This window comes from Camponotus floridanus, unplaced genomic scaffold (assembly GCF_003227725.1).
Source record: "Camponotus floridanus strain SB8 unplaced genomic scaffold, Cflo_v7.5 scaffold177, whole genome shotgun sequence".
NCBI classification, from domain to species: Eukaryota; Metazoa; Arthropoda; class Insecta; order Hymenoptera; family Formicidae; genus Camponotus; species Camponotus floridanus.
The window spans coordinates 280,945-308,111 of record NW_020229300.1 but is presented as its reverse complement, the minus strand read 5'-3'; the positions used below and the strand labels follow the sequence as shown (position 1 = coordinate 308,111).

The 27,167-nt window shown below is 38.5% G+C and overlaps 2 protein-coding genes and 1 pseudogene across 3 annotated transcripts; 2 read left to right on the top strand and 1 right to left on the bottom strand.

The window, feature by feature from the left end:
- Positions 1 to 76: 76 nt before the first annotated feature.
- Positions 77 to 25,717, top strand: LOC105258095. 2 transcript variants are annotated; one of them, XM_025407442.1, is made up of 5 exons: positions 77 to 263; positions 348 to 537; positions 5,993 to 6,078; positions 23,179 to 24,474; positions 24,934 to 25,717. In XM_025407442.1, exons 4-5 carry the CDS (start codon positions 23,187 to 23,189, stop codon positions 25,098 to 25,100), a joined length of 1,455 nt encoding a protein of 484 aa, XP_025263227.1. In that variant the 5' UTR covers positions 77 to 263; positions 348 to 537; positions 5,993 to 6,078; positions 23,179 to 23,186; the 3' UTR covers positions 25,101 to 25,717. The 2 variants fall into 2 exon arrangements, with proteins under 2 accessions (XP_025263227.1, XP_019885191.2); XM_020029632.2 differs by lacking the exons at positions 77 to 263; positions 348 to 537; positions 5,993 to 6,078 and adding an exon at positions 16,567 to 18,217.
- Positions 1,405 to 4,068, top strand: LOC105258096 (G kinase-anchoring protein 1). The gene is made up of 6 exons (XM_025407443.1): positions 1,405 to 1,953; positions 2,105 to 2,170; positions 2,484 to 2,712; positions 2,824 to 3,081; positions 3,205 to 3,359; positions 3,483 to 4,068. The coding sequence occupies exons 1-6, from the start codon at positions 1,768 to 1,770 to the stop codon at positions 3,513 to 3,515; spliced, it is 927 nt and encodes a 308-aa protein (XP_025263228.1). The 5' UTR covers positions 1,405 to 1,767; the 3' UTR covers positions 3,516 to 4,068.
- LOC112637535 lies at positions 25,691 to 26,630 on the bottom strand (annotated as a pseudogene).
- Between the last annotated feature and the right edge of the window lie 537 nt (positions 26,631 to 27,167).

Genomic DNA, 27,167 nt, shown 5'->3' with positions numbered 1-27,167 from the left:
CCGAATACCTCCCTCTCCGTCGCGAACGTGCCTGTTGGCAGATCTGCCAACTGCGCGTGAATCATGTGCGCGCGCGTTTCGAGTTTGACCTATCTTCCTTTTCTACCTCGGCATTCGACACGCGATGTCCGGAAAAATGTAACACGGAGAGGTCTCGATTAATTTGCAAGCGATGAAAGCGAGGTATGTGGAAACTGGCTATAAAAGCTCTTGTTTGACGCAAAAAAGAGTATCACACATGACATGTACAATATATAAAATATGTAAGTATATGATAATAACCTGTGTTTCTCATCTGCACTTTCTGCATCTGCACTTTTCTATATTTTTCTTTCCTTTCTTTCTAGATAAAGTATATTTCATCTTAAATACAAAAGGTGTAAGAGCAGATATGGAACAGAAGATTGGTGCGTTTCTTATGCACTTGTTGATGAGGCGCGACAAATAAAATGAAACTGACATAAGTTTCTGCGACCAAGAGATAAACATTCGATAAGGAGAAAGACGTTCAACTTTGATCCAATTAGAAGCAGTAAGGTAAGTGCGTTTATTAAATATATGAAAAGACTGCTTTTTAATTATAAAATTGATATTTCATCTAAAAGCATCGATAATTCTATATTATTAATTTTTATCAAATAAAGATTTCTTTATTAAGTAAAAAAGTGCAGATTACATTCATCACTTTTAAAATTATTGAATTTAGAAATTGTCCTTTAGATTTTTGGATAAATATTTATGAATTTTTGTGTATATATAAATTTATTATCCACTATTAATTATTTTCTATATCAGATAATGTAACACTATATCGATATACACCGTATATATTTTCGTATTACTCATGTTATGTTTGAATAAAAGAAAAATTTGCGATTTTTCCTATTTCATATTTATATTTTTTATAATCTACTACTGTGATATAAGGTTTTTTTTATTTCAATAATTTATTGCAATTTTTCATTGAATAGTATTCGGATATTATGCCGCGAATTTTTGTTGCGAAAATAACATTGTATATTTCTATTTTTTAATATATGTAGAACGATTCAGAACAAATATAATATGTATCTGTTACAAGTATAATCTATCCAAACAAGTATAATATATATGTACGTCTTTGTTGGAATTGTATGCAAGACTTTTTACTTATCTCTCTAATGTATAATTTACTTTTTAAACTTGTTGCAAAAGTTGTGATGTTTGAATTAGTGTTTTAGAAATCTCTTAAATATCTTTTTTTTAATAATAAGTTATATTTATATATTCTTGCATTTGTATTTCGTTAGATAAGAAATTATAACTTGATTTTTTTCGCGATTTATAAATGATAATTTTTTTTACAGGAAACATCGATACTAATCAATCTATATTTATACGTGATCATAGGTCAGAGTACGTCCATGCATACTTCGCAATGGCGCGAATCGCGCCGAAATATTTTTCATCACGGCGCAGTTGTCTACCCTGTGTCGCCGGGTGCCGTGACGCGGCTAATCGCCGCGACGTGGCGCGAGCGTCGCGGTTCGCTTCCGGCGATACGTCGTCGACGTACAGCGCCAATTTTTCTTGGCGAGCGTTCCATTTTCCGGTCGCTTCGCCGGTTTTATTACGCGTCGCGACATCGACGACAGTCGACGAGTCGTATTCGACGCTGCTGTCGTTTCGTCGATTTTCTTCGTCGATCACCCTCAGCTTAACGTCAAAAGCGTACGATTCAACGTCGCTGTCAACTTTCGACGTACATCTTCGTTATCAGACGGAAAAATGGCGACCGCCATGCCATCGCGATTCGCCGTCCTTAGCATCGAGGATGACGACTTCAAGCCGAAGAAGGCGCAGAAGAGCGCGACGACGAGTAAGACTAGTGCGAAGAATAAAAGTGACAAGCCGAAGCAGCAACAGCAGCAGCCGCAACAGCAACAACAAGCGAACAAAAAAAAACAGAACAAAGTACGATTCATGCGTCCATTGTTGTTGTCGAGTTTTTGTTTTCAATCAGCCGGCGAAACGTCAGCCGGATGCGATGTTGTGGCGGGAAATTTAGACATTTCAAATTTATTTATTTTTTTGTTGTAAGTTTCACGATTCTTTTTGGCTTTAGGGAAAGAAGAAGAAAATAAATAATGACGATCAGCAATGGGAACAGTGGAAGCAAAAAGATACGATGGTAAAATATTAATCTTTGAGGGAATTAATGTAAGATTTATTTATCTAATAATTTATTTTTTACTTTCTAAAAATATATGATGTTTGAATAAGTGTTTTAGAAATCTCTAAAGTTTTTTTTATTTAATAAATTAAGTTAATATAAGTTTTATAAGTTGTATTGTAGAAAATTAAAAGTTGCATACATTTTGAGAGATTTAATTTTAATATAATTCAATATATCCATAATTATCTGTAAATTTATATTTATTTACAATATTTTTTGTAATTATCTATAATTTTGTTTCATATCATGTAATAATGATTTCCCTAAGGCCATCGAAGAAGCATTTGAACAGGAATTACATCAAGCTATCTTGCTGTCAAAACTGGCATATGAAGAAGAATTAGTCAGCACGGCAAAGAATGAAAAAGAACAAGAACAGATAAAAAAGTCTGGTAAAAAATCAAAGAAGACAACCATGTCTATAGTAGAATTCAATAGTCTGTCGTCAAATCTACTATCATCACCAATATCAAATGAACTTGTAGATAAATCGAAAGGTAGAGATTTATATGATGAAAAAATGAATTAAATAATTTTGGAATGTATAAAAAAATTAATGTAAAATCAGAAAGAAAATATTTAAATGATAATTTTTCTAATTTTTGTAGAAATAGACGCAGAGTTTTTTGACAGAGTAGAGAAGGAAACAAAAGAAGAAATAACAAAGGGAAAAGAAAAGGATATGCTGAAAGCTAGATTTAATAAAATCGATGACGATATAACGTCCGCGCAATTAAGAGTAGAGATTGAAAAACGTGATGAAATAATCGAGCAATTAAGAACCGAAGTACATACATTGAAAGAAGAGTTAACACAAGTTAAGGAAAGAAATAAAAAATTATATCAAATATTATCACACGGCGAGAGTAAGTACTATATTTTAATATTAAATGATATAAATTGCTAATATACTAAGAGAATATATATATATGTAATTTTCATATTTGTAATAATAATTTGTAAATTATATTTGTTATTTTTTCTTTTAGTGAAGGATAAAGCATCCGTACTAGCTGAAGTCGCAAAACTGCAAGAAATACGTGATGAATTAACGACCGAAGTAACATCTTTACATGCTCAATTGGAGCAAGAAAGATCTAAAACACGTACATCCAGCGCAGACTTGAAAACATCTAAACAAACTGTAAGACAGCAGTTTAAAAAATATCATGTACTTTCATATATGAAACTGCACGTTATATAATTTTATTAATTTCTTCTTAAATACATTGGACAATGTTGAACTTATATATTTTGTATATTTCAGAACAAAAAGAAGCCGGCCAATGAAAATGCCTAATTCGCTTTTTGCGGAAAATTGTACCATTGTGATCTAATTTTTATTGATGATATATACTTATTGATTAAGTTGCAATCTGAAAAACATTACGTTTGCAAAAAGAAAAATTTCGATCTCTTATAATATATTTTATATTTACTTGTTAAATGTAAGTTTAAGATACAATTAGATGATAGCTCTTGTTAGCTCGATTGTTTCAAATGTATATTATGAAAATACGATTATAGCCTATACATTAGCAACTATTTTTCTTTCCTTTTTAAGTGATGCAATATGCGCTTTATTTTTCACACTTTTTATTGTTTTAACTAGTTAGTTATGGAAGGCATTATGAAAAAGTAATTTTTTATTTATGAACAGAATCTATATGCGCTTTTGCAAATTATCAGTTTTATCGTACATGTTATATTATCATCTTGCATATAGTAGATAGTTTTAAAAGAATAAAAGATAGTAAGATATTTTTTTTAATTTAGCAATATTAAAGAAATTTCATATGTTTGTAAAGAGATCTGCACAAAGGCTCTTCCAGAATAAATATTTTATAATGTATCATCTTCCGAACTGCGTATAATAATATACATATGTATGAAAAAATATATATATATATATATATATATATATATATATATATATATACATACATACCCACACACACACACACACACTCACATATTACTTAAAATATTTTGTAATAAACACCTTCTACATAACACTATTTTTATCATTAACCATCTCTATTTATTTTTTTATGTTATGTTATTAATCAAAATATAATTATTTAATTTTTAAAAAACTTGACAATAAGGAAGAAATTTTATATTTTTTTAATAATTATTTCACCATTTGATTTTTAACTTTATCTAAATATAATTTTATAATTTCTATAATTCCATAATTACTATACTTTTGTTTCTAGATAATTTTAAATATATTTTTGCATGTTGTTAAGATATATTACATTTTATAAATTTAAATTTATACATTTGTAAGATCTTTTATAAATTTAAATTTATACATTTGTAAGATCTAAAGATAATTTTACTTATAATTTACCGGAAAAGTATGATATGAAAAATGTAATTCTTATTTTAACAATTATATGATTTAAAGGTAATGTTATGTGATTTCCAAATTCGCGAATTTCAGTCTCGGTTTATGCGATTGTCATCATCTCTATTCTACCAATTTCCAGTCCTTTCAACCATTCCAGTGGGCACTACATCCATTCGCACGATACTAAGCTTCATCCGGATTATACGTGCGGTTGCGCATTTTTATGGAAATTTTTTTGTTCGTTTTTTCTGCCTCGAGTTATTCCGCGTGAATTTTTTTTCGAGCTCGCTACCAGCGACTTCAACATGCAGTTCGATACGTTACACGTTTCGTGATTCTTTCTTTTTTTCTTCTTTTTTGTACGGTTTTGCTCCATTCGTTCCCTTCAACATGCCTAAAAAAAGAGTTTTTGTATTTCGGTGTTAGTTTTAAATATGAATTATGTTTTATACAAAAAAAACAGATGGTCCTTAAGTGGATAGAAATTAACAATTTTTTATATACATACATATATATGTAAAATTGAAAAATACTAATGATTCATGAAATGAAATGAATTAGACATTTATATATAATTCAAATCTTTCACTCCCATTAATACAATATAATATGAGCCAAAAAGAATCTCGAATGACGATTCACTGTCAAGTTTCATTAGAAAAGATTGTTCTTTTTAATAGATTTATCGATGAAAATTGCAACAATTATGTTGAATAGGTGGCGATTAATACGATGGTTTAATTTTACCCGGAGACTGACATGTGGTAGCGACCTAGGTACAGGCACATACTCATCTTCTGACTGAAATCTTGACCAATAAAAGGGGCATTAGCGCTAAGTGGACGCCTCGCCTACTCGGTCATAGTCCTGTTTGCTACTCGAGAGTAGAGGGTGGAAAGTGCGAGGGACGCGTTTAGCGACAGATATAACTGCCGAACTTGTGACAGCTTCCGCCAATATATCAAATTATCAAAAAAAAAGGATAAAAATAAATTGAAAGCAAGCATAACGATATTTAGACGATACAAACTTATATTTTTTACGAGACATTTTGTATTATTTTAAAATGTAAGCACAGCTTTAAATTTATTTGTTCTATACTTTACTATATTATCTCGAATGCTAATAATTTACCCACATAGCATGCACATCCAAAAGATGTCCAGAAGGTATCCAGAAGATATCTTTAGGCGATTGGACATCGTCAGGATGTCCTGTGAATATCTTTTGGACATAGATGCTATATGGGTATTAAGTGAAAATTTTTTCAAACGCGATGAAAAACAACACTTAACATTTTTTTTTTATAAGATCTGAGATTAATTCGATGATCTCTTCATTTCGTATTAATTAATTGCCGAAATCTTTCGTAATTATGTTTTGATTTCTGAGAGTACAAAATTGTTTTTTTTTTGTTTTAGGAAATAAAACGCGACTTTCTCGAATCCATCGCTGCCGAGAGAGACAACGAGCAGGAAGGAAGGGAGAAAGAGTGAAAGAGATAGGGGTGAGTTAGCGAGCAGTAGGGAGAGGGAGAAGGAAAGAGGGCGTCGAAAGGGAACACGGTAGATTGAGGGTTTTAGGACGCGCGGCGGTATAGGGGGTGACAGTGGGGATTCATTATCTGACAGTCTATTGTCATTCCTGCGGGCTGAGATTTTACTTGGGCCAAGAGTACCGCGGCATTACTACTCTCTATAGATGTATATGCGGTGAAATGCGATATCTTAAAAAAAAAAAACCTGTTTGTTGGAAAGTCGAGGATTTCAGTTGGCTACATTTCCTTTTACGCACAACGACAACGATAATGCACATTGCCTTCCTCCCTTCAACCCTCATTTTTTCTCTCTCTCTCTCCTTTAAATTTACTCACGGATAGATATCGAATTTAGCCTTTTTATGATATTGATGATTGAATACGCCAAACTCCCTTTAAAAAAATAAATTAGAAGTAAACGCAATGATTTTTAGACGATACATATTTTTCACGCGTTACATTTTGCATTTTTTATAATATAAACAGCTTAAAACAGCTTAAAACAGCTTAAAACTTATTTTTTAAATACTTTCTATATATCCAAATTCCGCTTTATTATGCGAAATTCTAGGATATTATTATTTATCGAATACGCAGAACTCTTCGCGAGATACGAGATACGGAAAATGAAAAAGACGAACTGAAAAAATTAATTCAAACATTAGGCAGCAAAATTAAAAAGCAGCAATAATCGGCGAGGGCTCTCTCGATATCACGATGTTTATTCATCTGCGATGCGTATCCGCAGTATCATTAATGCTCTTTTGCGAATATAGCAGCGTGCGTTAAGTGTCTCATCTTTGTATATGTATTGTATACAGGATGTTTCGATAAAAGTGTGTATTCTCTCATGAGCGTATAGAGCAGATAAAAATAATCTCATAAATTTCTATGAAATTCTTTTCTACATGCATCTCCCACCGAGATCTTTAAATTTTAGAAGCATTTTTCTTCTAAACAATTTTTATATCACTCTATATATGTATGTATAAATTTTAATAATTTACAATAAATTTTATATTAAATGAAAGTCACGTCTTCAAAAAATGACGTATACGATAGATTTCTTTATATCACTTAAAGAGCCAGAAACACACGAACCATCGTATAATTAGCTATGTTTAATTAAACTGAATAATTAATTATTATCATTGTATTCTTTTACATCTGTTTTCACTTTCTTTTTAATTTTATTTTTATTATATGTATTGTTATTTTTCTTTTTTCTCTTTTTGTATTTTTTATTTTAGTATAATGTTATTACGTAATCGAAGAGAATTTCCTGTAAATAAAAATTTATCTTTATTTCATTTTTATCTATACGTTTTCTTACAAGACTTTGGAGTCAGTAGGTTTCTTGTTGACATTTTGTCAAAACCAATTGTTTTAGAGAAAAAGATATGATTGATCGATAAAAAGTAAATGGTAAAAGATGCAAGTAGAAAAAAATTTTATAGGAACTTGTGGAGTTATTTTTGTTTTACATGCCCATGAGAAACTGCCTGCCTTTACAACATCCTGTATATTATCAGACGACGAAATTAAGACTAACGAGGAAAGTATTTCGAGCATCGCACAAAGGAGACGATGATTTACCCCGATGACGAAAAGAATGAATTTCTTGCAGAGGATAATGAGATCGCGATCTTTGCGTCCCGTTCGATCGAAATAATATCCGGAGAGATATAAAAATCGACAAACGGCATCTGTATAATTTAATACAATCAGGAGCAAAGATGCTTGGGAATCTCGGCAGCAATAATGTCTGATTCTACATCTGTTTTGCAAAAGCGGGAGAAGTGGAAGGGAGAGAAGTAAGGAAGGATTACAAGTGCAATTTAAATAGATCATGTTGGCGGTTCAATCTGATCTACGTCGTTATTTCAATTGTATACTCAAATTCGGCTATAGATTAAAGAATTATTCTAAAATTCTTTCGCTTGTAATGAATATATTTTTTTAATCAACAACGTATACATGATTTTAAACGTCACACGAATATTATGTCACGAATATCCTTCCTGAATAATGATTAGGTTTGAGGAATAATCCGTATCGTCGCGGCTATTAGACCTTTGAATATCTAATATGTCACTAGTCAGATTACATCTGACCAAGATCAAGTAGATCTCACACAATGTATCGAACGATCACCGCATCCATATTCAGTACACCGTTCGGCAAATTGCCGCTTAAGACAAGATACATCTCCGCTCGATCCATTGGATGAAACCTTACTATCATAAGCTTCGATCCTCTTCGCGAGCATATGTTGACAGAATATCTAATCACGCGCCGGCAGTTGCTTTCTAAAGGGAGATACTCGGATATATTCCGCGAATATCGCTGTCGCTTTTATATCATAATGATACGCGTTAAAATCGTCGAAACTTTCGCCTTTACGAGATTCCGCCTCGTTATAAAACGAAACTCGGCGTGTAGTCGTAAAACTAAAAAGGTCGCGAGAGAAAGAGAAAAAGATGTGGAGGAATGTAAAACGTTACGTGTGAAAAATTGATTACCGCACAAATTCGAATCGAGGGGTATTTTTACACCCTCATCCCCCGAGGCGGATGCGACGCGTCGCATCCGTTCGTTCGTCGATGTACGCGCACGCGAAACGATTAAAGTTTTAGAAGTATCGATTCTACCACGGCGTTAGCCGTTGACAGACAGAGGGATCGTCAAAGAGCATAATAATTACTGCGGGCCCGTAGAGAAGAGAGGCTCAAACCCTTTGTTCTATAGTCATTTTACGGAAAGAGGAGGGAGGGGGGCGGGAGGCCTCACGCGGGGGGGAGCTAACGCTACCCCGCCGCGAAGGGGTCGTTCGCGGTTGGAGAGCATCCGTTTCAACCGCGCCATTATGTAATTGATCCGGGCCTTCCGTATGAACGCGATCATTCGTACGGATCTTTCCTCCCGTATGAAAGCGTTAGAAGAGAAAGAGAGATGTAACAGGCACGATTTCAAACATTTCGGAATCGACCGCGAAATAAAAAAGAACCCCTCGTATTATCCGCTAAGCGAATTTGAAGAAGAGAACGAAGCTTTTTCTCTGCTTTTTCGATTTTATTAATTTAGAGAAAAAAATGTATATTTTTCCTCCCATGTGTGCAACAATTTTGTATTATTTATAAAGATGACTAGAATTTTTTGTCTCGAGATAAATCCTTTACATATTTATATTAATCTTATATCAAATATCAGTGGGACGAATTTAATATTTAGTTTATTCTTTATATCGCTTTTTCATATTCGAAATCAACCGCGAAATAAAAAAGGATCTCTATTATTTGCGAAATAAATTTGAAAAAGAGAATGAGACTCTACTTTTTTGGTTTTATCAATTTGGGGAGGAGACTACAAAAAATATATTTTCTTTTCTCTCCCATGTAACAATTCCACATTATTTATAAAGCTGACTAGAATTATTTCGAGAGAAATCCTTTACATATTTATATTAATTTTACGTCAAATGTCAGTGCAAGAAATTTAATATTTAGCTCATTCTCGTATCGTTTTTTCATATTCGAAATCAATCGCAAAATAAAAAAGGAACCCCTATATTATCTGCTAAACGAATTTGAAGAAGAGAACGAGATTCTATTCTTTTAGTATCAATTTGAAGAAGATTAAAAGATATATCTTTCTTTCTCTCACAAAACAATTTCGCATAATTTATAAAGACGACTAGAGTTATCTCGAGATAAATCCTTTACATATTTATGTTAATTTTACGTCAAGTGTCAGTGCAAGAAATTTAATATTTAGCTCATTCTCGTATCGTTTTTCCACATTGAAATTCGACGGCGCGCGGATATTAATTTAGAAAATCCGCTCGTTATAAAGATCTTTTTGCGCATTCGAGCAGGAAGGGGGGGCGGGGGAATCGCGTTGCATCGGGGGTGCGATCCGCGGGTGGGATTCCCGAATTCGTCGGAGAATCATAATTAACAAGGGTCGATGCCTTTAACGATGGACACAATTAGAAAATGGTACACAGCGCAGATTTCTGCCTCCTCCCCTTCCTCTCACCGTCCAACCATCCTCCCCCTCTACCACTTCCGTCGATACGGTACGATTAACGCGCACCCTTCATTATTCATTTTTCGTTTATATATTCGCCACGGCGACGGCAGCGTTATGCGCACTCCCCGAAAAGACAATCAAATGGGAATTATACCACCGGTAGTCCCGCGAGTTCGCCCTCTCCTCACACACACACACACATACACACACATATACACACGCCCGCACGCGCCGCGACGGTAGATATTTAATTAAAGTTGTTTGCGCGACCAAGTTTGGAAACTTTGGGGGATAACTTACCGTCCGGGAAGCAGAGCACATCCCCGGGGGAGGGGGGGATAAAGGGGGGACGGGATCGCATTTAATTGTTCCAGCATTAAATGCGTCCTTTGAGTTATGCTCGTCATCGTGTCACCGGAACTCGCAATCGGGCCGCATGCATCACCGCGCGGCGCGACGTGAAATTTATTAATGCCGTCGTCCAATTAATTCTCTCCCCGTTTTTCGCCCGAATGGCGAACGGGAGATCATTACGGGATAAATATAATATAATATTCCATTTTTCCTCAATTTCGGCCGTCTCCTCTATTTTTTTACAGGATAAAATTCGTCTCCGAATTTCACAAATAATCACTGTTCGCTTCTGGATGCTGATAATAATTTCCCTTCGGTTCGTGAAAGAAAAGAGGAGAAGAAATCGAAGGAAAAGATCTTCGAAGAGGAGGTCACAGATTCGAGAAACGGATAAAAGACAGAGCAATGACAATGATCGCGTGGCATCCTGAGCAACAGGAGACCATTACGAGATAAATAATATATCATTTTTTCGACTCCTTAATTTTTTTAACGGGGTAAAATTTATTTCCAAATTTCGCAAATAATAATTGTTCGCGACTATTGTCATTCGCTTCTGGATGCTGGAAATAATCTTTCATTTCATAAAAATTCGGAAAAAAGAGAAGAAGAAATTTTTCATAGGAAAAGATTTTCCAAGAGGGGGTCATCGCAAAGATTCGGGGAACGAGATGAAAGATAGAGCAGCGATATTCGCGTGGCGTCCTGAGAAACGAGAGGCCACGTGAGATCCCGTAAACGTATTCGTGTCAAAAGCAGCTCCGGTCGAGACCCGAGTTATCCTCTGTGACCCCACTCTGTCATCTCGAACTTACCTCGTCTCCTTTCAACCACGGCCGGATCGCGGCTGTTATTTCATACGCGATATTCTACCTCCTCTCGAATATTCCGTCGCTATTTTTTCCTCACCGTGCATAAATGCGAATTATATTATCGAATGATACGCTCCGGGAGCGAACGGATCTTCATTCCGATATGGCGTATGTAAATTAAATTCATGTTCGAATATCCTCTCATTTCAATTCATAGAAAAGGAAAATTTGAAAAAGATCTAGTTGATGTTTGATTTCTAGAAATCGTACATTTCGCACAAAATCAATAATAGATTTCAAGAATCGACTATTTAAATTGTAGATACGATTGGGCCATTATCAATTTTTTTCCATTCTTTTCTCGATGTGCATACATGAGATATTTAGAATACATTATGATATTAGAAACGACATACATTTATGCGCAACGTTTATCACATTCGCGATCGTGCTTTATTTTCACCAAAAAAAAGAAAAAATTCTCTTATACGATGCACTTTAAAACCTCAGTCGCATACTCCAAGTGCAAGTGCATGCAGTGAACACTTTGCACTCTCGAAAACTCACTGCGATAAAGCTTCTGTCGGTTTTATGATGTTGCTCATGTTCGTTGAATCTCGCAAAGATCTCTGAAAATCTATAACGGCATCGCGATGCGCCGGATTATCGCGTTATTTTGTCAATTTAAACATGAACTGTCTATTAAAGTTATACAAAAAGTTTTATATACGTATACTTTTGAAAAATATTTATCCCTGTTATTAACATCGGGTCTTACATCGATTTGCAGATATAATAACCATGAATTCGATGCTTGTTACAAATCCGATTCACTTGATATTTTCAAAAATTTATTCTTTAAAACAACGATATAAAAGATTTTTAATAATATTACTGCGATGAAAAATATCAGTTTTATAATAATATTAAATTTTTGTCAATAAAAGATAATATGCATATACAAGATAAGCGAAAATCGCATCGATCTCGTCTGCATATAATATACTTTTATAAATTTATTTAATTCTACTTGTAAATCTCTACATTTTTTTCTTTTAAATTAGAAAAGAGTTAAATTAGCAAGAGTCTTATCGCTAATTTCAAAGATTCCAAAAGCTTGAATGTGTGTAAGTTTATTTATCACCTCAACAATTCGTTGCGCAGAAAAAGTAAGAAAAGCTATTCTTCGACTAGAAAAAAGAAGGTCATTGATACTCAATAAACGCATCTCGATTTCTAACATAAGTATCGAGACGGCTTCGCATATCTCGAGCTCATCGCATCTCTCTCGCCCCGGAGGGCAAAGCGGATTCGCAGGATACGTATCCGGCAACCTGCCGACAACAAGGACCCAATACGGGAAACGCGCGGCGAGGCTGGAGAAAGCTTACGCGCGCGCGTGTAGCGTGCGTGTGCGTCATGCCAGGCGTGAATATACGTGCGTGCGTGGGTCGCGTTAAGCGTAGCGTATAGCTCTATGATTCTCACCCACAGCCTCATTCTATCCACCCACTTTCCACCCCCGCGGGGCGCGCTTCAGCCCCCCTTCGAGCGGCGCGCGCGCGCGTCCCCCTTGCCGCTGCCGTCCCCGGGTCCACCCTAAACCGCCCCGTGTCGTTCCCCGGACGTCGCACCACGTCGTCGCTGTCACCAGGCTGGCAGTCGCATCGTATCGCAAACAAAAGACGAGCGAGCGCGCGCCACTCATCGCTCGCGCTCGATGCGACAGCGAGTGACGTCCCCCAGCACCCTCTGCCTCACCCTTGTCGAGCCCACGGGTCCGGCCACCCCCGTACCCTCGCTGCCCGCCTCGTTTGCCTTTCTCTCCCTCTCTCTTTTGCAGTGTGACGACTTATTCTCCTCGTTGCTCCAATTCTCACCCTTCTACCCGACCCGATTCGGATACAGTTGGATGAAGGAGGAGAGACGGGCACGATTGGAACGACGGGTCGACAGAGACGGCGGCAGAGACTACTACTCTTCCATCCACTCTGCCTTCCATCCGGTCTCTGTTGTCACCCTCCCCTCACCCCGTTCGACGCCGCCGCATCGCTCTACCTCTTCTCTTCCGCGGCTCTACGATTCCTGCCTGCCTGCCTGTGCCTGTGCCTGTGCCTGTCCCTCAACCCTCCCCCTGGCCTACTCTCTTCAAGTCTGATTCTCCCGCTACTCTCACCCTCTCTCCTCTCTCTCTCTCTCTTTTGTGTCTCCCGTTTGCTGCCCCCGTTTTCGCCTGCTTCTCTTATACCACCCCTTTCCTCCCATCAAACCCAAACCATCGACGACCACCACCATCATCGTAGTCACCCACACGCGACAGGCAGGCGTACATCGTACAGCAGAGCTATCTGTTGTTATCACCAGTTATTTGCATCCCTTCGTAGTCGGAGGGGCGGCCGACGCTCTTCTATCGTTCTGCCTGCCGCGAGAGAGGACGAGTAGTAGGTATAGACAGGAGAGAAAGGAAGAGGGAGAGGTTTGAAATTCTCGGGAGCTTTACTTCCCGGGAATATTACGCACCCCGCTGCGAGCTCTCGCTGCGAGCGCGCGACTCGAGTGATTCCTCATCTCTCGCCCTTTTCTCTTAAAACCACCCGCTCGCCCTCTCCTCCGCCTCTTTCGCGCGCCCCGCGCGCGTGGGACGACAGATGCGCAACAACGGGGATAAATCTCGATTAAACGAGCGCGCGTGGCTGTCAGCGACTCGCGATTCCGCGAGTTCGATCTTCGATTCCGATAGACTTATCTGATTTTTATATAAAGCTTTAAATATAAAGTAGTAATTAAATAGAATGGAGCTTAATTACAAGCTCATCTCATTCTTCCGTTATACCTTTCAATTATGAAACTTGTTTATTTAGATGCTGCAAGATGCGCAATGAGATTGAAGATTACGCGAAGATCGAAATTTAGATGAAAATTTAATGAAGATATTTAACATATCTTGCTTTTTCAATTTAGAAGAAAACACTTGTTAAATGCACATTATTAATATCACTTTCACCCTGCTATTCAGTCATAATACGCTAAGCTCGGATTAATTAACGAGGGTTCATGAATAATCAGATTTCAATGGCCCGATGATGCGTCATTGAAGAATATCCGGCTGATGATGTCCTTGATTTTCGCACATTATAAGGAAAAGAGGACGGCAATGTCAAAGAGATTTGTAATCGTATTGTCCCAAGTACTCTATATCGCTAAATTTCATCTGTCGAAGGAAGGGACAGAAGGACGAGCGTGAGGAACGCGATAGGAAAGGAATCCAGATTGGGAAGAGGGACGGAGAGGGAAAATGGATGCCGAGGAAAGAGCATAAGAGCCGAGTTGTCGGTGTTTAAAATTCCCATGAGGCTTTGCGGTTTCTCTTCGTCGCGAGAGAAGAAGGCAGCCGTAGACGTTAGGGAATGCGGGAAAAGGGGGACGGCAGATCGAGGTTGCAGGGTGCGACCGAAAAGGTGGTGATGGTAGTAGTAATGGTGGTGGTGGTGGTGGTGAAAGCGACGCTGGAGAAGGGTTGCAGTCGACAGATTGCCGCGGGGACAAATAAGAGTGTATCTAGTCGCCAAACGCGACGAGGCGAATTTCGAGTAAATTGTTTCCCCGCATCCTCTCTCCTCCGTCCCGTTCCCTCTCGTGCTAACTCTTCGGATACTCGAAGCTTGAAGAAGAGACTCTTGGTACCGTCGAATCGTCGATTGAAATTTTAGGGTGCTGTCTCTAACTGCGGATTCACGGCCGCCCCCGAAATACCTTCCTTTCCCTTTCCTCTTTCTCCTTCTCTCTTGGGAGCCAGCGATTTTGAATCGCTCGGCTGCGAAGTTCATACCTGTGCTTCTCATTTCTTCGCCCCTAATTTACTCATCGTCAAAAGAACGATCGTTAATTACAATCGAATTGAGAAAACAAATACTAAAGAAATATATAAATTAAATATATAAAGTGAAAAAAATCAATAATAATTATATACAAAAAGCACATATGTACTATCATACGATTCAAAGATGGAAATGATAACTCTGTATGAGAAAATAAATTAGTAATATATAATGCTTCCTTATCTAGAAAATTAATTGTTAATACTCGACACTTTCTTCTCTCTTTTTTTCATTAAAATTGAATAAATCACAGGAACAGTTCGTACATTTTGCATTCGAACTTTCGAATTAGAATCTCGTTCGCATGATTCTCAATTTACGTTAATGCGATTTTGATTTGCACGTAATTTTACGATAACGTAAATTAAAATTGAAAAGTTAAAACTCAGAATCCGCTGAATCGTGAAATTTGGCGAGATGTGAACGGAAGGGACAACGTTGAAAAATTCTTTACATAATTAATGAGAGGAACGCGTCGCGAGTGCGTGCCCGGATTTATGCCCTCGTCCTCATTCCCGTCGAATCGACGACCGTCAAGAGGCCGGTTAAGGGTGGAAACGGAGCGCCCGGCTCGGGAGCCCGAAGTGGTTTCGCGCTTTACTACCCCTCGCGGCGGACCAATTAGCATCGTTTCACGTACGGTGTGATGTAAGTGGTCATCCGGCTTGTGTGTCGGGCAAAGAGAGCGCGACTGCGCGCCGCAGGAAAAGTCTTATAGTGAATAATAAATACGCACAACGCGCCACGATAAACTTTCGCCGCATTATTTATCTCCCTCCCATTAATCGACCGCTCGCATATTACGAAAGAATTAATTGCTGATTTCTGAAGAAAAAGACTTAGTAAACTTGAATTCATTAATTATGCTATTAATATCGCACAATTATATATGAGGCTTGTTACATGTTCGTGGAGATCATATTCAACATTTTACGCGGAGAAGCATTAACTTGTTAATAATATCTGATAAATTTAAATATTATTAAATATTATATCTGATATTTTTAAATATTTGAAATATATATATATATATATATATATATATATATATATATATATATATAATTACAATACTCTTTTCGAACATTCTGTATATATGTATAAAATTAAGAAATATTATAAATTATTCTCTTGACTATGTCATGTATCATGTCAAAAAATTTCAAAGATTTTTGAATAGTTTTGAGAGAGAGAGAGAGAGGAGATTTCAACTATCAATGATTCCATTAATCAAATTAGTACATTTAATTACTCTCATAATTTGCACGATTGAATTTTAAATGTTTATTTATAAAAAATAAATATGCGCATATTTATTACTCGACGGAGATTTTTATCTCGCCGTAGAAAATCTTTCGTCGTGAGCATCGAGCACGGTGTGATTGTCCTCTTTCGATCTCCGATGGATTTAGCGGAACCCATGTGTATTACATTCGCGTATGCATACTCGTCTCTCCCACCTATTGAAAAGCACATCGCTCATTGAGGTGCGTTTCCATGCACGATTTTGCGGGGCTCTGCCGCGCACATTACGCATCGAGGGAAGCCCTGATATCCTTTAAAATCTAAATCCGACCGCGAGGGGTTCGGTCGTCATCGATCCCGTTGCAAAATTTACAATGTCGATGCGCGCGAGGGATCGATTCCCTTCTAACGGATATCTGTTGCCTTCCAAAGAAGATCGATGTCTGGTCTAATTCGCAAATAATTTTGGCGCCCTAGGTCGAAACATTACCGATACAATATAAGATCTTTTCTTCCCAAACTAATTAAATGGAATTATAAGTCCTGTGAGATTTTATTAAATTATCTTAAAACGTACACCCTCTTTAAGATTTAAGCTACTTTCAAAAAGCTTCCGCATCGTGGCACAAAGTTGCTTCGCAAACACAAAGAGACCTAGTGCATAACAGTGTTGGTTACCGGATGCTTTGATAATCTAACGTATTTGTAAGATAAAGTTTTGCATTCCGTCCTCTTATCGTTCATAGCGCGACGAGCCGCTGGGGGATTCTTGGCAAATTGTATGACGCATACACGTGAGTTTTTCAATTCCATCTGGCATTAGAGATCGGCGTGCTGGATCCAATCCCTTCGCGGTGACGTGCAAACACGTTCCGGATACGTGCATATGCGCGTCGAAGAGATACCCCGGAGAAGCGGAGGAAAACCGTGGAGCGCATCCACGCGGGGAGGAAGATTCTTCCCTTCCTCTCCCTTCTTTGCCTATATATCTGTTTTCCACTTTTTTTTTCCTTCCCTCCCTTCGCGGACTACCGCGAGAGAGCCGGCCTCGCTTCGCTCCCCGGCATTACTCTCTCCTTTTTAGTGCCGTTCTCCCCTTCCTCCTCTCGCGCGCGTTACTCTTTCCGTATCTGTCTATCTTCCTCCCGTTTCATTCTTCGCGCCGCGAACGCGCCGTTCCCTCCCGCCCTTCTCTCCCTCTCCCACTTCGTCTTTGCCTCGAAATGTGGCATTCAACAGGGCTTCCACGCTGCTTGCGGTGGTGCGGAATCCGCGCCGGTTTGCCGCTACGCGCGTGGCCGAGGGGCGGAGGGTGCATCGGGGAAATGATGCGCAGATTGGCCGGATCATCTCAAAAACCACCACCCTCCCGCCTCCTAGTCCACCTCCACCTCCTCTTCCTCCTCTTCCTCCATCCTCTTTCATCCCCTCGTTCATCCTCTGCCTCCCTTGCGCGCTCTTTCGCACAGACAGCGCGCCCCGTTACTCTCGCACCCTCGTCGCCGACAGTCGCCAAGGGATGGAATACAACCCCCACCGCCACCACCGCCGCCGCCGCCGTCACCGCCACCGCCACCATCACCGAACAACCATCCCGACAGCCACGCAGCCGTCGACAACGAGTGACTGAGTCCTCCGATTATTATCTCATTTGCCGCCACGGCCAGCAGCACGCGTTGGACCACCACTGCGACAGGGATCCATAGATCGTCATCCCGGGCGACCGGTGGATCGTCGTCCACGAGGCGGCACCGACTTGGAGGACTTCCTCTGCTATCGCGTGTGCAGGTGAGTGCAACTCTTGAGGATAGGACCGCTCTTTCGCTGCGTGCCATCGAGAGTGTCGGCGTTATACTTTGGGGACTTTGATGACAAATTTCACGAAAAGTTAGACGCGAAATGTAAATTTTTTTATCCGCAATTTGTCCGATGTTTCTGATACATTTTCTTGGAAACTTTTTAGGTATCTCTGGAAACAGTTTAATCACAAAAGTGGTTCGCGACATATTCTTGTAAAAATCATCATGGGGGTTGATTGTTTCGGAACTAAGAAGTTAGTTATTTTTTAATATGATTTATTTACGTGAAATTTACTTGATATAAAATGTTTCATTTGTATAAACACGCTATACTTTTTTATCATTCAAATTTAACTAAATAAGATAACATCTTTTGTTTAGATTTCGAATTCAGACTGAATTGGCATTCCTTTCCTTACGAGGCGATGCAACTCTCTGTTGCACTATACTCTATAGCTTCTAATGATGTTGCGGTTGTACCGTTTAACTGGTCATTTACTTCCCGTTAAACATCTGTTGTGCATGTCGCATATGGTAATCAGGACGATCGATTCCGCAAACACGCCGTTTTCTTTTCATGTAAAATGTGAGAATACGATGCACATTAAATGTCACGGTGACCGCGATAATTTCCATTGCGTGACAATCATTGCGCTGAATATTATATCTATGCAAGAGAAATAGTATCTCTCATCTCTCTTTCACAGTATCCATAATCATTTTCCACATCTTCTTTCAGTTTACGAAAGACTTCACCTATAATAAGAAGCAATATTCGGATATCATTCTCAGATCTCTTCACACAAATATCAATTCCATCAATAGACATTCTATTTAAAATGAGTGTACTTGTTTATTTCTTTCCATCATTTATCTGCACGCTATCATGATTACATCTTATTATCTATAAAACTCTTCTTCGTATTCTATAATTTTACAAAGATTTATTAAAAGGCATTTTGAATAAATAATGTTGAATAATAATAACAGTAATAAAGAATCTGTCGAAAGCTGCAAATCGCAAAGTTTGCCAAAGTGGCGGAGGTTCGTATAGTGTCAGACGTGATTATTTGTCGGAGTCGTAGGCTCCCTAGGATTCTTCCGGGAGTCCTTTGGAGAGTCGGGCGCATTCTCTTCGCGTGACGCAGAAAGCAGGATGTTTGAATTACGCAGAGAGTTCAACCGTAAAAAAAGCCCGGATTTTGCTGCGGCCGGCGGCTTTTTCTTTCTATGCAAAACGAGAAGATTTGGCCGCGAGAACGTCTCGCAATAAAAATATTTATGTGAATGGTAAAAGAATTGCGCCCGTCTCTTCTCGAAAGGAAGTTAAAAAAGCGAACTGTGCTGTATAAAAGTAGCCGAAACGGAGAATTTAATGTTATTCAGACTTTAGATAGTGTCATTAATTACAGACGACTTGTGCTGAAAGTGTGTATATCTCAAGTTTTGATATATCACAAATCTTAATGAGATTCTTATGTATAAATTTGAAGTGTTATATCAATCTTAAAGAGATTGTTGAATCACTTTGATAACTTTTTTACTTATATCTCGATATTTTTTTAACTTAGATTATATAATTCTCAAGCAATGGCAGATTGATATTTTCCAAGTCTTTCTCTGATGTATTCGTATATTTATACAAAGAAATATTTTGGGAATTCTCTCTCTCTCTCTCTCTCTCTATTTCTCTTTCAGAAATAATATTTAGGCAAACGAACTGTAGAAAAATATAAAAATAGTTAGCAACTGAAAGTATCGAGAATACTGATTAGCTTGGAGGCGAAAAAAATGCGCGACATGCAAAATAAAATACACGGCTGCAATTGAATGACGTCGATTGTATCAAAATATTTCTTTTAAGGCAATTTTTATAGGAAATACCGGTGAAACGAAACATACGAATGCCACTGGCGATCTTTGAAATAAAGATAACAATGCAAGACAATGGAAGCATGTAAATGTAGAAAAATATTATATGGAAAAAGGTGTTTAATTTATTAAACTCAAGTTGAGCGAAATGATGGACAAATTGCAAGAGAGAGAGAGAGAGAGAATCTTATATAAAATAAATATTAACAATAATATAGCAAAAAAAGAAAGAAATATAGTCGAGTCGAACGAAGAGAGAAATTCGTTCAAACAAGAGGGACGCTTCATTATTTGATATGCCTGCATCTCGCGATGGAGATAGTGACGATAAAGTGAATGTCGAAAGGAGGTTACAGAGATGGAAAGAAGAGATGGAAAGAAGAGACGGAAAGACGAAGCAAAAGAGAGATCGCAGGATCGGAGTTGTAAGGGTAGATGATGCGAGGGGGTGGCGGTAGCCGCGGCTACGGATGGGAACCGAGCGGGAGAGAGAGAAAGGGAGGCGAGGGTGAGGGTGGCAGGCCGATGGAGGTAGAGCAGCGCGAATGCAAATATTCGCAGCGACAGAGATTGAAACAATCCGCCAATTAGAATCGTCGACGCGAACGGGATTATGCAGATTCGCGCCGCCCGCCCGCCGCCGGTGGCAGCTGCCGCAGCGCGAGCGAGCTTAATTCAATCCGCCGAGTTGTCTTATGAATCGTAAACCGGCCTTCCCTCGCGCGCCGCGTGAAACCGAGATTGTCCCTCGACGGGGACGAGCATGGTGACGGCGACGACGACGGCGACGACGTCGGCGTCGAAGTGATCTGCGCGCTCCATTCGCGTCGCCCACTTTCAAGCGGAATAATAATGTAACGCCGTCCCCCGTAAAGTCGCTTTATGGTCCTTAGAATAGCCGCCAAGCCGGTATCATTGTCTAAACGAGTCTTCGCGTGAGAAAAAGATCGCCCACATTCGCGAAAGGATTCTCTGCTCCGTGATACGGAACGCTTCGCCTCTGGTGAACGCTCATCGGTCTTTTAATTCAAAATCAAGAATGTCCGAACATTTTATCTCTCGCATCCTATCGCTATTTTATTTTCTTTTTTTTAAATAAAAGTAAGTAAATAAGAAAAAAATTTTAATGAGCAATATTTTTGTAGTTGGACTTTATCATAATTAAAGAGATGTTACATCTTTTTCATATTAAAGTTCCCATTCTTTTTTGTTTTTATATCCTCGAAGTAGCTCGAGGAATTTGCGATGCACACATTGCCAGAAGAAGTCGCGGTCTTGTCACTGCAATCGCAACTTTGACATGTACCGCGCGATACGGATGGACGGAATTATGGCCGCGGCGTTGGAACGGCGCCGGCGACGGGCGCGTATTTATCACGAAGAGTAAAACTGACAGCAGTCCATTTCCCGTTCGTCCTGCCTGTCTGGCTGAACATAATATCTCCTGACGAAACAACGTGGACGCCGTTTGTTTGGGAAACAATGGACCGAAACAATGCCCGATCCCTCTCTCTCTCTTTCTCTCTCTCTCTCTCTCTTTGGACGCGCGGATGCACGAACGACTCCGCTTTCTGCTTTCCACACCCCGTTGCTCTTTGGTCTTTCTGCCTCGTCGAGATCCTTTTCAGAGATCTCTGTTTTCTACGAAGAAAAATTTCTTCGACGATTGTGCGATTGCGAATTTATTCGTCGCGATCAAAGTCGTCGTCAATGATGTAGATTGTAAAATTGAAAAGCTACATGCTAATGAAACAACACGTATTGCATGTGTACGAGAATGCAACGACAAAATAATAATTTTTTTAATAGATATTTATAGTGCAAATATTCGAATCTTGCGGAATGATTTCTCGGATAAGCTAATATCTATTCAAGGATATCTGCGTCAACGGATCCTTTGTCGTGAGAAATTCTCGACGAGAATTCTTCGCGAGAATTCTCGCACTCGGGTAAGACCGAACGTGTACTTGACAGAAATTAGTATTCCTTAATGGATGACGCGATACCTATCCCAGGCCGGTTCCCGTCCCACTGTTAGACACCGCTCTTCCTTGGTCTTAGACTTAAGGCCGGGAGCCATTCAATTAATTTCAGAAGACAATAGTAGCTCACATCCACATCGGCGAATTGTGCTTGTAGGTTCTTCGTACACAGTCATTACATCATCAAGCTCGTGCTATTCCATTGTTCGCAAAATATTCTCGATCACTTACGTAAGAAGAGCAAGATGTACACGGATCTCTATTCGCACATTTTAATCTCCTCTTTTAAAAATGAAGAAAATAAAAGGTCGTCTATTTAATCTTTAATCTTTAAGATATGACCAATATTTCAAAGTAAAAAAATTCTTTTGTTACACACACATAAAAGATTTTTTTTCTAAATATTCTAATTTAATCTTCTAATGTAATTTTCTATCTAATATTTCGCACTTAGAAAATTAATGTAATTTTAAAGCTATTTTTATGATATATGTGATTATTTTACTACATCGTTTATCGAAAAAAGTAAATAAAATAACGAAGAAAATTCTTTATCGAGGAATTAATATATTATTATTTATCATGGCAAAATTAAAGATTGTTCTCGTAAGATAAATTAAACTCTTCGTTTGAGAAGCAAATTTCTAATTTTTCCTTCTACCAGAATAGAATGCGTGCCATGTAATTGATTGTTTCATAAACGAATTAACATAATTGTGGCCTTACGTTTTTATATCTATTCGCATTTAAAAAATAAGTCAATATGAATCAATTTATAAACTCAAAAAAGTGTTTAACATAAGCGCCACAGAAAGTTTTTTTCTAAATTTTACTAATTCATTAGTTTAAATATAAATCATTTAGATTGATTAAGTGCAAAACATATGCATCATACTATTTGCTAATTATTTTTTCATTTCAGTCAATTTTTCGTATCAGAAAATTATTATAGATGCAAGATCATTTTTCTTTTAATGTAAGCACTGAGACAATTTTATATTAGTAAATTTTATTATTTAATCTAAACATCCAAAGGCAATCTTGCATTATATAAAACTTTCGACGATTTTATTCTGTCTTTTTTCGTTGATTTTAGCCGCTAAAATGACGACGACCACGGGCGACCCGTCGACTTTGAAGACTCCGGCCTCTTTATCGGGCGGAGATCTCGTTTCTCGCCTGCTGGCGGCCACTCCTCCGTATCTGTACAACGTTCCACTGACACCTCATAGCTTCTTCTTCAGCGAGATGCTGCGGTCTTTCGTGCAGGCCAAGACGGAGACAACGTCAACCAACGGCAACAGTAGCGGCGGCAGCGGATTGTCGAATGTGTCGCGACGTCGCAAACGATCCTGGCGAGACACCCGCGACCGACCACTGGAACTCACGACGAAGGAACGATCCCATCATCATCATCACCATCATTATCACCAGCATTCGGACACCAATAAGTACTATCACTCTGCGGCGCAGCAGCAGTCTACTCAGGTACCGTCGGAGACTCGTTTGGAGAACGAGACCAGTAAGCGAGCGGACGTCTATCCTGACGCGGCATCGGAGAACAAAGCTGGTTCATTCGATCAGAAGCCCAACTTTAGCGGTGATATCTTGAAGCCCATCGATGAGAACAAGACGGAGTTCTTGCCGCGGCAACACGGCAAAAGTTTCTTTGACCATGAGCGACCGCGGCAGCATTTCGATCAGCCACCGGAAAATATCTTCTCCGGTGGCGGAGAGTCGCGGAAGATCAAGCCGGAGGACTCGCAGCAGCTGGAACGCAGCAGCAGGAACTGCAATTTTGACAATGGTAGGAATTACGAGGATCGCACCAAGAGCATCACATCCAGCCAGGAGATCGTACCACCCGGTTTGCAGTTACCGGATCAGAAAAAGCTCGACTTCCCACGTGGTCCGTTTCTTCCCGGTTTACCTGGCAGAGGATGCGAGGGCGTTCTCCAGGGCGTGAAGGGCTTCGCCGCTCTACCCGGCGGCATGTCCGGCCCAGCTGAGTTTCTACCCGGACCGTTATGGTATCCACCGTATCCGATGCCGCAGTCTTATCCTGGCATCGATCCGCTGCACTTCTTCATAGATCTACGCGTCTCCGGTCATATCTGGGATCGCAAACATGCCAATGAGCGGCAATTACCCTTCAAGACCAAGCATTGCTCGGCCTTCAGCGTGCCGCAGTCCAAAGAGTACAGTAATCGGCCGTTGAATCTCACCCGTGACGAAGCTACGACGTCCAAGAATCTGGACGCGGAGAACATGCGGGGTACCAATTATATCTTGAAGCATCTCACAAAGACGTATCAGGACATACAGCAGACGAGGATCTCCAGGACAGATACGTCGATGGAGAACGAAGAGGACTCGAAAGAAGTCCACCAAGGTAAGAAACATTATGCCTTTCTTTTCCTTTCAAACTGATTTCTTAATCTTTTCATCTAATTTTGCTACGAGTCAGAATTAAACAATTTTGCTTTTTATCAGCGATTCACTATTTGAACAATGAATACTCCATTAAATTCATCGTTTTTAATTTTGAAAATTTTATAACTAAAATTTGATAAATTCTTATTCATCCTTGAAAGCTATAAGATACACCGTAATTTCATTTTTTTACGTGGTTCCAATTTTTGATCTGTCATTTAAAATTTTGAAAATTTGATAACAAATCCTTATTTAATATCATCGAAAACTATAATATGTATCATAATTTTTCAAATTTGTAACATAATTTGCACATTTTTGACCTATTTTGATGAATAAGCTCTCACACTGAAAGGATTAACAAAAAAAGCAGGCGTGCACGTTTGCGTATAATAAAATATTCGTATTGCTTTTCAAGTCGGCGAGGATATCGCGAAGGTAGAAGACGCCAGTAGTACGACGACGAATTCCGAAGAGGAGAGGAAGGATCTGCGAGCTTTAATCGGTCTCGAATTAGTAGTGGATTACGTGAAAGAGCCTAAGAGCGATCCGTCGACCGAGCAAACGTCGCAAGTAACGGAATAACTTAACTATGACAAACACGACTTGCAAAGAGAACGCGCGCGTCGGACGGTCTTGCCATTTTAATCGCTAAGATAGAATCGTAGCATCAGTTATTCGCATTTCTTCTCTTGTTACATCTTCAAAAGTGCACTTGCGATCGTCTATCCTTCGTCTAATATAGCACCTCTGTCAACGTAAGAGTCAAATTATGTACAAGACCGAATTGCACCTTTTACAATGCATGTATTTCCATACAATTATGAGAGAAAGAAAAAAGAGTTATTCGCTGCTCTTTAGATATTATTTTTGCGGAAATTTCTTTTTCGTAAGAATTTCTCACGCGCGTGTACTTTCAACCAAGATTTATTTATCAAATTTCTCATTTGTTCTTTATTTTTTTCATAAATACTTCAAATGTCATATCGACCGCACTTTAAGACAGAATTATTCGATTTGATTCTGATCTGTGCGTGCTTTTTTGATCTGAGCGATCAAAAAAGAAGTTACAGATCATTTCTCAGCGAAAACTGAAGGATCGTAAAGTATCGGAATGGAATGGCCCCGATCCGAATTCGACAATGTGATATGTAATGTAAATATTATAATAGTATATCCCGGTGTATCTATATGTATTGATAGAAAGTACTCATTGTTGTAAATTGAACGTAATAAAAGCAATGCAAGATTCAACATAACAATCTTGTTCGATCCTTATTGGCTTGCTTCTCCTAGTGAATCGGCAAAAATTTGATTTTAACGTGCGAATCATATCGTGATTAGCAATAACGCGAAGCTCCAAGATCACTTCGCCCTTGTTGCCGTTTAGTTTCATTAATTTCCGACCTCCTTGTGAAACAAAAATTACATCGTCGAAATTGTCTCTTCTGGTCGGAGCAGGTTCGGTTAATCTGTAGTACGCGATTGGTCGATTTACGTCTCTGTTTAACTCGATGTACGGCTTTTCCGGTTCGATGAAAGTGTACACCTAACGAAATACATACAGCACACTATTATTTATTTATAAATAGCAAAAAATGAAAATATATAAATTGATTTGATTTTAAATAGAATTTATTCAGTTTATAATTATCATTGACCTTTCTGTCCGGAGATACGATGTTCTCGGTCTCGAGGAGAAGGTCTAAATCACGGGAGGCTTCCTGCTCCACGATCGGATAGATCGCATCATTGTTTCGCACATCCTCTAAATTCTTCAGATAATAAATTCTGGCATCGGTATAGAGACGACGATGAAGAGAATAGAGGTCTTCATATCCGGCAGCAGTTTGTTCTCGACTCGAAGATGCAACGCGCGGACAGTTCGCGATGATAATGGAATGAAAGTTTCATTTGCCGTGGCGAATGCCGGATTTGTTAATCTGCGGTAAGACGATTATTGTGCTGTCGAAGCAATTAGTTAAACACATGTAACAAATAAAAGAGAATGACGTTCTTGCATGGATGGGATTAAAATATTCCCATTCGCACCACTTACGATCGATCTCTTTTGCAAATAATTTTAAACAAGCTTTTAAAAAAATGGTCTCGCAACTGCAACAATTATTTAGGTGTGAAAAAATAACTAAGTGCTAAATGATTAACAAATACTGATAGCTCGTGTATGTTTTGCATTTAATCAATCTAAATAAGAGACGAAATTTATATCTGAATTTATTAAATTTAGAAAGAAAATGGTCGCCTACTCATGTCAAGACTAATCGTATTTGTATATATATTGTCTATAAAGTTTGACTATGGTAAAAATATAATTTTTCACAAAATTCGTTATAATTATAGAAACTCATATTTATCTAATACGATAATTAATATTTGGCAATTGGATCTAAATTTATCAGAAGATATTATTAGAATTTGCTGCTATATATTCTACATGTATCTACATGTATATAAATAATATTCTAGCAGATATAAAAAAATAGCGGCAAATTTTTGTTGTAACATCTAGAAATCTTATCTTAAATTAGCAAAACAATTTTTCGAGTGAAGAATGTCACATGTTTTTCCGCAAACACTAATTATAAGCATCGTGCGTTCGTTACGGAGTGTATTAGAAAGAGATAGCGCTCG